The sequence below is a fragment of the Gossypium arboreum genome, chromosome 5 (genome assembly GCF_025698485.1).
Source record: "Gossypium arboreum isolate Shixiya-1 chromosome 5, ASM2569848v2, whole genome shotgun sequence".
Lineage (NCBI taxonomy): Eukaryota > Viridiplantae > Streptophyta > Magnoliopsida > Malvales > Malvaceae > Gossypium > Gossypium arboreum.
In genome coordinates this window covers 88541653-88556175 of record NC_069074.1, presented here as the reverse complement: position 1 = coordinate 88556175, position 14523 = coordinate 88541653, and the positions used below count along the sequence as shown (strand labels likewise).

Here is a 14523-nt window from a genome sequence, read left to right as displayed (position 1 = left end):
AAACATCTTTCATCCTTACATTTCATTCAATGAAGAATAAACCAAAAGTATAAACTCAATTTTAACCTCTTCTATATACATTACATAAGATTACATTAAACCAAGTACATTTTTTTTATTAACTACTGTAATTATTTCTTTTTAAACATATTTAATATCAAAGAAATTTTTAAGATTTAATTGATACATTACATAAGATATTATACATTTCTAAACATTTATCTACTAATATTTTACAGACATCAACTTTGAATGAAAAGAATCAAACAAAAGACAAATCAACATTTCTTTTAATCTATTTCCAATTCTCATGCAATGGGCCCTACATTCACTTTGTTTTCCATATTTGTTTTCTTGAATTTAAGTTCTCCTTTTTTGACTTAAAAATCACCATTACTTCTTTTTACCTATAAATACATGCAACAATTGCACTCTTATCCTCACACAAATTCTGTGCCAAATTTCAAGAGCAAACCAAAAAAAGGCTGCAAATTCAGCTTTTCAATATTTGCTTTTGATCAATCGAAATGGCTTCACAAGTTTCTCAAATGCCTTCTTCATCACCCCTTTCTTCCAATAAGGATGAAATGCGTCCCAAAGCCGATTTTCAGCCTAGCATTTGGGGAGATCTCTTCCTCAATTGTCCCGACAAGGTATACACACATATGAGTATATTGACATATAATCTTAACAGATTATTTGTTTAATTATTTAGTGATTCAATGTGAAGAAAATTTTCATTATTTTGAGCAGAATATTGATGCTGAAACTGCAAAGCGCCACCAACAATTGAAGGAAGAAGTGAGGAAGATGATTGTGGCACCAATGGCTAATTCAACCCAAAAGTTAGCCTTCATTGATTCAGTCCAAAGACTGGGTGTGAGTTACCATTTCACCAAGGAGATCGAAGATGAACTAGAGAATATCTACCATAACAACAATGATGCCGAGAACGACCTCTACACCACATCCATTCGATTCCGACTACTCCGAGAGCATGGATACAATGTTTCATGCGGTAATTATTGGAACAACAACATGGTGTTTTTAAGTTTCTTGAGTATATAATAGCATGGAATATTTGATAACAAATTTCATTTTGGGTAATTTCATCTCAGACGTATTCAACAAGTTTAAAGATGAGCAAGGGAATTTCAAGTCATCCGTGACAAGCGATGTTCGAGGATTGTTGGAACTTTACCAAGCTTCTTATTTGAGGGTTCATGGGGAAGATATATTGGATGAAGCAATTTCTTTCACCACCAACCATTTAAGCCTTGCAGTAGCATCTTTGGACCATCCTTTGTCCGAAGAGGTTTCTCATGCTTTGAAACAATCAATTCGAAGAGGCTTGCCCAGGGTTGAGGCAAGGCACTATCTTTCAGTATACCAAGATATTGAGTCCCATAATAAGGCTTTGTTGGAGTTTGCTAAGATCGATTTCAACATGTTACAATTTTTGCATAGGAAAGAGCTAAGTGAGATTTGTAGGTATGTTTTTTAATCTCTTTCACCCATTTTTTTTCTTTTTCATCTTTTTTTAATTTTTTTGGTGGAAGGGGGGGGTTGAATTTATAGGAGGCATCATTCTCAGAATAGGAGACGAGTTGCAAATGCTAATATTTGAATCTTATTAAAAACACAAGTTAAAAGTGATGGCATGAACCTTAGATTCATCTTTTTCACCTATTTCATTTTACTTATATATTTTTTTATAATTTGAGGTTCCCAATTGACTTAAGAATCTAACAATTTACTCATTGACAACATGAATGTGAAACTAATTAAAACTTTGAATAGTCATTGCGTTAATGGGGTTTTTTATAATATGATTTTTTAGGTGGTGGAAGGATTTAGACTTTCAAAGAAAGTTGCCATATGCAAGAGATAGAGTGGTTGAAGGTTATTTTTGGATCTCTGGAGTGTACTTTGAGCCCCAATATTCACTTGGTAGAAAGATGTTGACAAAAGTGATAGCAATGGCATCCATTGTAGATGATACATATGACTCATATGCAACATATGAAGAGCTCATTCCCTATACAAATGCAATTGAGAGGTTAGTTTTCTTTAATTTTGCTGGTAATAGGTTAGGTTTCTTTAGTTCAAGTGAACATTCAAGTATATATTACAAGGAATGATCAAATATAACATTGAGGGTGGATTCAGGTGGGATATCAAATGTATAGATGAACTTCCTGAATACATGAAACCAAGCTACAAGGCACTATTAGATGTTTATGAAGAAATGGTACAATTGGTGGCTGAGCATGGGAGACAATATCGTGTCGAGTATGCGAAGAATGCGGTATGTACATCTGCAAACATTTATTTTATACAAAAGAGATAAGATCTTAGCTAAATTCTATATTTGAATAAACAACTAACTTGAATAACAATAAATAATCATTTAAATATTATTATTGAATTTTAATTGAATTAGTGATAATTGTTGGGATTTTGTTGCCTCAGATGATACGACTTGCTCAATCTTACCTTGTGGAGGCCAAATGGACTCTTCAAAACTATAAACCATCATTCGAGGAGTTTAAGGCTAATGCATTGCCAACTTGTGGTTATGCCATGCTTGCTATTACATCTTTCGTCGGCATGGGAGATATCGTAACACCAGAGACCTTTAAATGGGCAGCTAGTGACCCTAAGATCATTCAAGCGTCCACAATTATTTGTAGGTTTATGGATGATGTTGCTGAACACAAGGTATAATAATATATTTATATAATCACAAGAAACCTAACTCTTAACTCAATAATTGAATGTCTTTGTAACAAAATTAAATGATGGTTTTTATCATGTTCTGAAACAATTAAAATATAATTTTCGCATATCAAATGTTTAGTCTTAAATCGAAAAATAAGAAAATAAATCTAGTTTCATTTTAAAAAAATATAGTTTAATAATATGATAGATTTTAGGGTATATAGTGATAGAATAATTTTGATTTTATTATGGTTGCAGTTCAAGCATAGGAGAGAAGACGATTGCTCAACAATCGAGTGTTACATGGAAGAATATGGTGTAACAGCACAAGAGGCATATGATGTATTCAACAAGCATGTTGAGAGCGCGTGGAAGGATGTAAATCAAGAGTTTTTGAAACCAACAGAAATGCCAACAGAGGTTTTGAATCGTAGCCTAAACCTTGCAAGGGTGATGGATGTGCTTTACAGAGAAGGAGATGGCTATACATATGTTGGAAAAGCGGCCAAGGGTGGAATTACTTCATTGCTGATTGAGCCAATCGCAGTTTGAAATTATATTAAAATTTCCTTTTCAAGCTTTTTCCTTAAGGAATAAATATTAAATTTTAAGTAATAATGTTTTTATAATATTCTTACTTATCATATAAAGAAAAAGTCCAAATTGATTATATTTGTATTCACTACCTTGTATTAATCCAATGAAGTTTTTTTCTACCTTTTTACTATCAAAGTCCTGCTCTATTTTCAAGGAAAACTTTCTTCTGTTTCATATTTTCTTTTCTTTTAATTGTTTATTTATTTAATGGCGTTCATGAATATATATAGTATGAGAATAGGAAGAGTAACAAATATCATAAATGGGATCAAAATAGGAAAAAGAATCCAGTAAAATTACCACTTAAGAGATAGGTTTTCATTTATTCAAAGTTATAATTTACTAATATCAAATATGAAATGCCTACATTAATTAACACTCATCTAATTTGTAGCTTTTTGAAATCCTTTTTGAAATCAATTTTTATTATTTTTAAAGAACTAAAATAGAAACGCTATCAATCACTTTCAGGAGGTGTAGTTGGATCACCTCGTAATTTAATTGTTTTAATAAGAGGTTTGATTTATTAAAATAATATTTTTCTGCCTACAAAATCCAGAAAATGGGTTTGGGAGTCGGTTAGCACGAGAAAGGATTAGCACCCTTGTTACGCCCAAAATTGGTACCTAATTTGATTACTTGATGTCTTAGTATCGAGAATTGAAAATCTGAAGAGAATTTAAAATGCGATCTCTTTTTGTATTAAGACATGACTTAATTAAACTAATTTTCCCAAAAAAAGGGCCTATTTTAGGTTAATCGAGAAAAAAAGATCATGTCCCGTATGTTAGGACACAATGCCTGAAATCTTCGGAGACAAGAATAAACGCCATTTGTTCGTTACTTAAATCTCGTCTTTTATTTTTGAAATAGATATTCTACTATTTCGGTTTTAGAAAAAAGCCATATTCTGTAAGTTAGAAACATGACTCTTCTAATTCCAAAAATAATGAACATTCCCTCGATTTAAAAATTTTCCTTTTTTATGCATCATCAAAAATAAACGTAACATTTAAAGTGATGTGCATTTGACTTATTTGGGCATGATATAAAAATAGATAAATGTTTAAATATAATTTATGATATAGTGATAATGAAATAATATAACGTGGTTATGTGGGTAGAATGATAAATAATAAGAAAATAAAGGAATACTATAATAATATTATTAATAATCATATTATAGTAATAATAAATAAGTAAAGTAACTTAAGATAAATAAAAATGGAAGATGCATGATCAAAAAGATAAATGGACACGACATGCAAGTACCAAAAATAATAAAAAAATAATAAAATAACAAGCACACAACAAAAAAATAAAAATAAAATAATAATGACAATAATAAATAAAAAATGCAGTAATAAAAGCGTGTATACAATCTAATTCCTAAGTATGTAAAAAAGTAAAGAAGTAATGAATAAATAAATAGATAATAAAATAATAATAATGATAACGGCATAAAAGAAAAAAAAGAAAAAATAAATGCTCAATAAAAAGAAAATAAAAAAATTTTAAATATTAAAAAAGTGAAGGAATAACAAATAAATAAGTAAATAAATAAATAAAAGAATTAAAATAAATAAAGGACTTAATCGTAACTTAAATGAAATTAAAAGGATAAATCGAAATAAAAAATAATAAAGGACTAAAATGTGATCCCGAAAAGGAGCAAGGCCCAAATGGGTAATTAATCCAAGCCTTGGGTCACGTGTTGTCCCCTAAGTGGGTCCATAGTGGTCCAGGGACTAAATCACACAGAGAACAAAACAAAAGGGGCGAAAATAAAAGAAATTATAACTAGTAGGACAAAATTGAAAAATAGCAAAAAAGCGGAAGGGCCAAAGCTGCAACTAGACCCCTCCTTTAAAAAACATACGGATCTTAGGGAGGTTGGTTCGGGTCAATGGATCTTGCCCAAAACGATGCCATTTTAGGGTTTATGGAACCAGGCCAAAACGACCTCGTTTCAATGGCCTATTTAAGTGAAAAGTAAAAAAAAATTCATTTCTAGCTATTTTAAATAAAAAAACCTTCTTCCCTTCTTTTTTCTCTAAAAGTCCCCCTCAATCTAGCCACTCGGCCATCGGCGGGGGCGACCGCTGTCTCCGGTGGCCGAAAAATTTCAAAAAATCACCTTTTTTACCCTTTTTTGTAAAAAAAAAAAACCTTAGATTCTAGATCCAAAGGCAAACGCCTAAAAAAATAAAAAAACGAAAAAAATTAGCTTTCGCCCTTTTCTACTGCACCCTTTCATGTCTCTGAAGCCCAAACGACACCCTGATCAGAGAAAAGCTCCGATGGTGGCACGATACCAAGAGACAAGTAAATTTTTTTATTTTATTTATTCACTTCGAAAAGAAAAAAAATAAAAAATAGGATAAATCACCATTGAAAATTTTGTATTCTTGTAACGCCCGATAACCCGACTAGAAGTCTAGACCAAATCTAAGAGGTTACATTGATCACCAAAGTGATCGTAGGAAAATTGAGGATCAACAAATGAGAAAACAAATAGTATTTAGGATACGTAAAAATTATCAGTTATCAAATCCCGATATCTCAAAATATAGTTGTTCAATCCAGATAACGTCTACTTGCATTTAACACAAAATTTCATACCACAGTATTTAAAATAGAATTTACAATCCAAAACCGTTTAATTAAAACTTAAATTTACAAAAAACACTTTATTAACCAGTTTTAAAAACGTGACACTTCTAAGACCTCTACACACCTAGTCTAGCTACAGAAACAGAAAATGAGAGTACCTGCAAAGGGATAAACTAAGAGGGGGTGAGCTAGACAAGCTCAATGTGAGATCTGAACGATAGAAAAACTAAAAGTTAAGTGCCACAATAAAAAATATCGCAATGGCAATTTGATATCCAAATAATCATCACAACCGGAACAGACACATCAGTACTGAATACGATGATCTATAAACCGTTAATCTCGCAATCAGACAAACAAACAAAATGCGAAACAAATGCATCAACATGAAACCCACCCATCTAATCAAACACCTCTTCGTCCCCCATTCACACCACAAATGAGCTATAAGAAGCTCAACCAGCCCTGCACACCACATAAGACTTTGAAAGGCCTATCCAACCCTACACACCACGCATGTGGAACAAAACCACGTAAATAATAGTATGCAGCTAAGCTGCAGAAGTATCGTACTGTGCAGTAAACCGCTATACAGAAACATTATAGTTGAAACTACCAAATCAGATCAGACTTCCTTCTCTTCATATCCTAAACCTGAAATCATAATGCAAATGCAAGAATGCACACCAAATACTGTCAATTACAGAGATGCAGAAGCTCATAATTAGTCAATCAATTACAGAATTGATGCACACAGTTTCCTGACTGTCACACACACACCCACATCACTTAACCACTGAAGCAGATACTCATTTATTAGGCAATATCACATTAACGAGCCACCTAACTAATGCAATGACTGCATATAACAGATATGTCGGAGTCAAAAGCGAGTCCTGACTTCCCTTACTAAGACCTAGCCAAGGGTCTAAACACACAGAACCACAAACAATTCATAAATAAACACAGTACAAAAATTTGGCGAGGTAGGACCACATGGCTATGTGCCCCGGCGATGTGGAAATGCCCAGGCCGTGTGGGGGTTTACATGCCCATGTGAAGGTCACACACGCCCGTGTGAGCAGCCTGTGTAACTCACTGTGCAAAATGATAAAAAATTAAGAACAGAGGAGACATGACTGTGTGGAGATTGGAGATCTCAGACGCCCATGTGGGACACATGCCCGTGTGGCTAGGTCGTGTAGCACCAAAATTCACCTAAAAACCCTAATTCCCAATTTCACACGTCCGTGTGGCCACCCGTGTAGTCACGAAACCACATCGAAATAGGCTACAAAATGTGCCTTTGATGTCAAAATGATCCCCAACCCTCAATAACACAGAAATACACCAAAAACACTCAGAATTTCAAGCAATTCCACCACAATCAACGCTTCGATTGGTCAATTTCAAAAGCTCACAAAATATGTCTAAATTCACAGATCCAAAATAGAATTTTGATAATGAATGGAAAGTTTCCGAACCCACACTTAAATTCACGATTCCAACACCAAAGAAGATTAGAACACCTCCCCAACACAATTCTGAAAGCTTAATTACACAAACAAAAATCCATATCATCACCATACCAATCTAACACATATGAAAAACCTAAAATTGCTCTACCAAAAAAAACAAGAACACTACTTACCTCTGCTCAAAACCTTGAACTATCCAAAAACCATCAATGAAAATTAAAGAGAAGAACCTAAAGGCAGAGAAATGTATAATTTTTAAATCCTGAAGAAAAATAAAATCTGACAAGAGAGAGTGAGGAACGAAACAAGAGAACGCAAAAATCACATTGGGAAGTTTTTATCAAAAAATATCATTAAAATTATAATTAAAATAGGTATTTTGGACTTTAAAACCAAAGTAAATCAAAATTATTTAACCAAACAACACACATGACAGCTCGAACTCAAAACCCAAAGGTACACTAACACACAACAAACCACTAGACCAGCAGGCCAATTCTATCACCTAAATGCGCAACTAAACACAATAGCACAAAATACTCACTGACCCTAACCCCAGAGTTTAAAACTTCCAACCCCAACATTTGAGGTGTTGCAATTCTATTTTTGTTGATTTTTTTTTTGTATTCAATTTCTCCGTAAAAAAGTACATGTTATTGTGAGGGCTTTTATAGCCAATTATACACTGTTATTTCACTGCTTTTCCACTATTTTCATTTCCTATTTCTACGTCGTTTCTATCCTTATGTCTGTCCTTTTTCTCTCTTTGTTTGCAGGTGTCCCTGACCAACGGTAGGGAGAGGCGCTCCTGAGGTGTCAGACCTTGGGCAACGTTTGTGTTGACATGGAAAAGGCATAGGAGTGGCGGCGGCTGGAGGCTTAGGAATTAGGGTTTCTATTTAGTTTTTTTTTTTTGGAAACTTAATGTTATGGGCTTAGGGTTTTTTTATTTTGGCCATTTAGGCTTGTAATATATCGGGCCCTATTTGTAAATGGACTTTTATTATTTGGTCTTGTATTCTATTTATTTATTTTTGGGTCTTGGGCTGGACAAAATTGGGCTTTCACAAAGCCAATTGTAAAGAATAAATTGTCTATTTCAATTTAGTAGTTGTTTGAATGATATGATTGGAGAAGAATGTGAAATCAAATACTAAATTGAAAAAACCGTTTCATTTAATTTCTCACTCATCAATTAATTAACATAATGAAGAAAATAATCAATTTCTCGTTCAAACATTATATCCGTGACATTGACAAAATAATAAAAAGAAAAAAAGATAATATTTGTGAAAAATATTAACCCTCAAAAGGAAATAACTATATGGCAATAGAAAATATAATCTACTCTAATTTGTCGCTATAACTTTGGAGTGCAATCTTGTCGTGCTCTTCCTTTTTGCTGCCCTATCTACCACTATTGTTTCCACTTTCAATGATGTTTTCTTCTTTAACATAACTTTATCTTTTGAGATTATATACAATAAAGGTTCACCTTCCAAATAGACTTTCAGGCCTTATCTCAACGAGCTCACCTAGCCAAGCATACCTTTGTCTATTCAAGCCTTTCCATTACTAGACCACCCTTTAGAATTGACTCTTAAGCTCACCTTTTTAATCTTGTTAAGATCATGAGAAAGTTACACCAACAAAATACCTACCCGTCCAACATCTCTTTTTTAGGCATGCCAAAGACAACACATCACATCTTCATCGAAAGGAGAGCACCTCGCCAAAAAACATGTTCTTGGGAAAAGCCACTTTATAACCTCTTCCTCGACTTTCAAAGGAAAATTATTATACTTAAACACCTCACTGCCTATGAAAGGGCTTGCCAAATTCAAGATTGCAATTATCTCCTTACATGTGCCACTGTCAAATCAAGTCCCAGTGCTGAGTCTCATTAAGGCCTACTCAAAGGTCATTTCTACCACATCCTAGTAAGACCCTCCATAGCTTTAGTTCAAACTCTATACACTACCATATGTCATTGCCTGACAGGGTTTTTTTGGCCTTATGACTGAGCCTGTGAGGTAGACCACCATCACAATAAGGTCTGCACAAACCTCTATATAAAGTTACCTCTTTCTGTAATAAGAGGTAGATTTCTTTTCCATAATAGCATTGTCTAATTTCATTCATAACTCTACATATCTCCAAACATACTTACTTCCTCTAGTGGTCCTTAGAACATTGGTGTGAATTACACTTACTGTAAGCCCAATCTCTTTTAATGGCTCTCATCACTTTAGTGTTAACGTCCCTCAGTGCTTCTATTTTTTAGTCATAAAAGACATTGTCTTCTTCCTCATTTGAGCTATCATTATTTCCACCACCTCTTTCATCAAAGACACTTCAAAAGTTTAAATGCAAAATAAATAAAAATGATCTTTTGTCTCGCTATACTTTTTCTAGAAATTAACAAATGATAATTTTCAATTAATGCAACTCATATAAATAGTGTAACACCCCTAACCCGAATCCGTCGTTGGATCAGGGTTACAGAGCATTACCGGAGTTTACAAATTAATTATTAGACATTTCATTTCATCTAGCATTCATATTAGAAACCAATCAAAATCATACATATTGTCCCTTAAACGAGCCCTCGAGGCCCAAATTATGCATTAGAAACAAATAGGGACTTAGTCAAAGACTCAGAAAATTTTTCAGAAATATTTAAAATTTTCAACACTGCAGGGGTCACACGGTCGTGTCACCTAACTGTGTCTCACACACAGTTGAGACATACACTCGTGTCTCTGCCTGTGTAGAAGAAAATAGGCCATTTTACAAGCCATATTTCTCACCCAATTCTATGTCAATCTACAATCAACATTACACATATCAACAAGCCATAATTAGACATCCAAAGCAAGCCAAAATAAATAGCTAACCCAACAAATTACGTATAAACCATCATTAAACAAAATACCTATACATGTCATTATAACCAAAATCAAAACATTCAAAAGTACCGATAGAAACGATGGATAGTGTGATACAAATCTGACAAGCTTCCAACCCGATCGAGCTTCTAATAATCTGAAAAGTAAAGGAAAACAAATACATAAGTAATGCATGCTTAATAAGCTCGTATAAACTTTAATCATAATACTTCTTTTCAATTATGAAATTTAAACATATAAAAAATAATCCAATATTGATACCACAGTACTCATGAAGTTATATTTAACATCTCATTATGTGAATAAATCTATTGTATCACTTATACATATTATTCCTAGCATAGTAGGATTTTAAACAACTTTAACTCTTCTAAATTTCTTTATTTTCATTTGCATTCTTTTACTTTCCACATTCAATCCGTATGTTTAAATAGAAGCTCGTAAAAGCTGAACGAAAACCCGTAAGGTTTAAATAGAAGCTTAAAAGAGCTGAACGGAAACCCGTAAGATTTAAATAGAAGCTGAAAAGAGCTGAACGGAAACCCAATAAGGTTAAACGGAAACTCATATAAGTTAACAGAAGCTCGTGAGAGCTAAACGGAAAGTAAACACTTGCTTGGGTAATTTGCCATCAATTCATCCTTTGTATTTGCCGTCAATTCATCCTTTGCCACGGAACGATTGTATTGAATCCCACGTTCCACTCATTTTGAACATTCAATTCAATTTCATAATTTAACAATAATTTTATTTTCAACAACAGATATGAATAAATACATAATACCATTCATCAATTTAATAAATAAACATTAAAGTTTAACCATACGAACTTACCTAAATTAAATTGAAATATTTGCAAGAGTTTCGGGACTATTCCGCTATTTTTCCTTTTTCACGAGTATCTTTAGAATCTTGTTCTAAAACATAAAATTTCTTGCTCATTAGCATATATTTCAGTTCCAATTCATTTCACAATTTATACCTTCAATTTTTCAAATTTACACAATTACCCCAACTTTTACAACTTTTATAATTTAGTCCATCAACAAGTTAATCTATCAAATCAATTAATTTTTTCCGATTAATAATTTATCCAAATATTCTAGGCTATCATACAGCCCTTAATAAAATATAAATTTAATACCAAACCCTAATATTTTAACTATTTTCACAATTTGATACTAACATCAATATTTAACAAAATCACTTTATATTATCATCATACAACAAAATTAATGCTCTAAACCCATTTGATATTAATAATTTCTTTCAATACATTAATTTATACAATAAAATAATTCATTTCATGCAATTTTGGGTTTTTGACATTTTTACAAAATTTCCTTAAAATTTTACTTTTATTCAATTTAGTCCCTAAGACTAAAACATGCAAATTAGACATTTTAATGTAAAATCATACTAGATGAATATTCACCTCCTCCTCTCCATTCCACATCCTTAATGTATATAACATGCTTATATGTAACATTATTTATAATTCCACTATTTACTTATATGTTCATTCAAAGCTGTCCACTTGAGTCATAGTCACTAAATTATTTATATCTTGAGCTACAGAATTCTAAATTAAGAACCGGTTGATGTTTTTGAAACTAGACTCAAATATATTTCTATCATAAAAATTTTAGAATTTATAATTTAGCCAATAAGTACAGTAAAATCTTCAAATTTATCCCTGTTCTGCTGTTCGACAACTTCAACCTTTCTTTACTAAAAATTAATTATCTCTTAGTAAGGGGTTTGGATGATGTTTCCATTTATTTTTATTAAAAATAGACTCATTAAGAATTTGAAAATATAAATTTAAACCCCTAAGTACTTTATTATAATTTTTAATGATTTTCCAAATTCAGAACAAGGGAACCCGAAAATCATTCTGACCTTGTCTGACAAAATTTATTATATATCATAATTTAGAATTCCATTTCTTACACCGCATCTTCTATGAAAGACTAGATTCAATAAAATTTAATTTTATATTTTATTGAACCTCTAATTCGATTTTCACAATTTTTGATGATTTTTCAAAGTTGAACCATTATTGCTATCCATAAACTATTTTAATGCTAATTTTACTCTTTCATGGTTCTTTGTATTAACTTTCATGTAGACATACATAATCATTATACTTTTAATTGTTGTCCAATTTAATCCTTAAAACTCACTTATCATCAACTTTTCTTATAACTTCTCTTATTTCAATTATAAATTTCACAAGTTTACAATTTAATTCCTAATATCTTGAAAATTCATTATTTACTATAATTTCACTTTAACATCACTTTGTAACTAATTCACAACACTTAACATTCCATTTAAACTTCCTAACACAATACTTCATTTCACACATAAATTTTTGTACACTTTACAATTTAGTCCATATTATAAAAAATTTTAATGTAATTTGAAGTTTTCCCACACATTCACTTTTTATATCATCATACTTCACTTGTATTCTCTTTTAAACATTCATTTCACTTAACCTATTTTGTTTACTTTACAATTTACTCTATTTTTCTACTACTTCAGTATACCATTTTAATTTCCATACATAATATTAGCACATTCATAATTAATTCAACTAATTTAGCATACTCTATACTTGATTAAAATTAAATAAAGTAAATTTCTTGAAGTACTTACCTTGTCTCTTTAATTTCCTCACTTTTTCTACATTTTCTCCACTTTCACTTCCAATTTCTCTCTTCCAAGTTGATATTTTAACTCTCTAGTGTCTCTGCTTCACTTCTTCTTTTGGGTGGTTATGAAAATTTTCAAAGAATTTGAGAAAAAAAGTGGGATTTCATAGTAAATGACCAAATTTTAAAGAAAAGAAAATTTCTTTTATTTCTATTCTTCTAACGTTGTAGCATGGAAAGATGAAGAGAATTCTTCATCTTTCTTTGCTTATATACTAAATATGATAATAATAAAATAATAATATAATTAAAAATCAAGTCAAAATATTAATAAACTATTATTTATTTATTTGATTTTAATCTAAAATATCACCAACATCATCATTACTCTTTGAAATCATCTTCCTTGCTAAATGACCATTTTGCCCTTTATGATCTTTTAAAATTTCATCCTTGAGTCATCACTCAATTTGGTAAAATTGTGATTTAGTCTCTCATAATTCTTCACCTATTCAATTTGGTTCTAATCCATCCATTATCGTTAGTTTGTAGATCATTCCACCCTTAAAAAATTTGCATTATTGGTCCTTTAAAATTTTCATATTTACACTTTAACTCCTCAAATTTTGAGTATTTACTCTTGGGCCACAAAACTTTTCTCATTTTTGCAATTTAGTCCTTTCTTGGAATTAATATATTATAATATACTTTCCAATGTTGACATAACTCAAAATTTCCCTTTTTGTCACTTTATTTCCTTATTTTTCTATATCAAGGATAATATCTTACTTTCTTACTGTTGTATTTTTCGGGGTATTACAAATAGTAAGCTCACTAGCCATTTGTAACTATCCCGTATGTTGCCCAATCATAGGATTTCTATATATTCTTCCTTTCTTTAAAAAACTCCAAATTTTATTACATGTCTAATTTAAGTGACTTAAAACCTTTGAAGCACACTAACATGATTTCCTTCTTGTAGGTTCCAAAAGGAATTTAAGGAGCCGTGCCCAAACCACATGATCAAGTCCTCTAGTCCCAATGGTCCATGCCATAGCCAAGTAATCCTTGTGCACTATATGGAGTTTGAGGGGTTCAATGAGTTTAGAATGTCTACTAGTCATGTTGTAATTCTGAGATTAGGCCTTCTCAGCTTCAAGGCCCTCAACACTTAACCTTGAGATTTGATCTTATAAGCTTTGCTTATTATTAAGGCTTCTTTCCACCTAGAAAAATATAGTAAAAGAGTTTAGGTCTATTCATTCCAAAAGAATTTGCAACCATCCTTAAAGTCCCTACATAGCCCTTTCGGTGCCTATTATACTAGCCCCTCAAGGATTCCACAGTCCCTTCTCTAACTAACTTTGGTTTTTCCAATTCCATTGGACCAAGTGGAGTTTGAAGAGTCTATGCCACATGTCTCCACTCATCTCTTCTACACTTTCTACGTTCATCTTTGTTTGATACATCAGGAGTCAAAAGTTCTACCCACTGAGGAGTCTTAAGAGTCTAAAGAGTCAGAGGAGTCCATAAGCCCTTCAAAGG

The 14523-nt window shown here is 31.9% G+C and overlaps 1 protein-coding gene across 1 annotated transcript; it reads left to right on the top strand.

Annotated features, from left to right (window-relative positions):
- Nucleotides 1–414: 414 nt before the first annotated feature.
- LOC108449986 ((+)-delta-cadinene synthase isozyme XC1) lies at nucleotides 415–3477 on the top strand. Its single transcript, XM_017747395.2, has 7 exons — nucleotides 415–653; nucleotides 754–1018; nucleotides 1119–1491; nucleotides 1841–2059; nucleotides 2170–2308; nucleotides 2473–2721; nucleotides 2980–3477. Exons 1-7 carry the CDS (start codon nucleotides 528–530, stop codon nucleotides 3271–3273), a joined length of 1665 nt encoding a protein of 554 aa, XP_017602884.2. The 5' UTR covers nucleotides 415–527; the 3' UTR covers nucleotides 3274–3477.
- Nucleotides 3478–14523: the final 11046 nt, after the last annotated feature.